The following is a 273-nucleotide window of genomic DNA, read 5'->3' on the forward strand; positions in this document are numbered from 1 at the left end:
GTAAGATGAACCTGGCACTTACTCCTGAGGACGTGCACGAGGATGGACACTTTATCGGCGTTTGAAGGCTTGCAGGAGTATTTCCCTGAGTCCCGTCGTGTGGCGTTGTGCACGAGGAGGGAGGAGCGTGTGGTTTCCCCGTGGTGCTCCGTCTCCACGCTTATGGCTCGCCGTTTGTTTCCGTAGTTGACCAGCTGATCGGAAAGGAGGTTTTGGCGTTATGGACACATTCCTCAGCCTTTTTGCTCTTTATTTTGGGGGTGGGGGTTAATC

At 53.8% G+C, this 273-nt stretch overlaps 1 protein-coding gene across 1 annotated transcript in view; it reads right to left on the bottom strand.

Annotated features, from left to right (window-relative positions):
• Window positions 1-273, bottom strand: part of LOC119592624 (hemicentin-1-like) — a 32,815-nt gene that overhangs the window by 1,700 nt on the left and 30,842 nt on the right. Inside the window, exon 6 of the mRNA XM_037941517.1 lies at window positions 23-194. Within this exon, the coding sequence (XP_037797445.1) occupies window positions 23-194 (172 nt within the window). The remainder of the gene's footprint in view (window positions 1-22; window positions 195-273) is intronic.

The sequence above is a fragment of the Penaeus monodon genome, chromosome 30, assembly GCF_015228065.2.
Source record: "Penaeus monodon isolate SGIC_2016 chromosome 30, NSTDA_Pmon_1, whole genome shotgun sequence".
NCBI classification, from domain to species: domain Eukaryota; kingdom Metazoa; phylum Arthropoda; class Malacostraca; order Decapoda; family Penaeidae; genus Penaeus; species Penaeus monodon.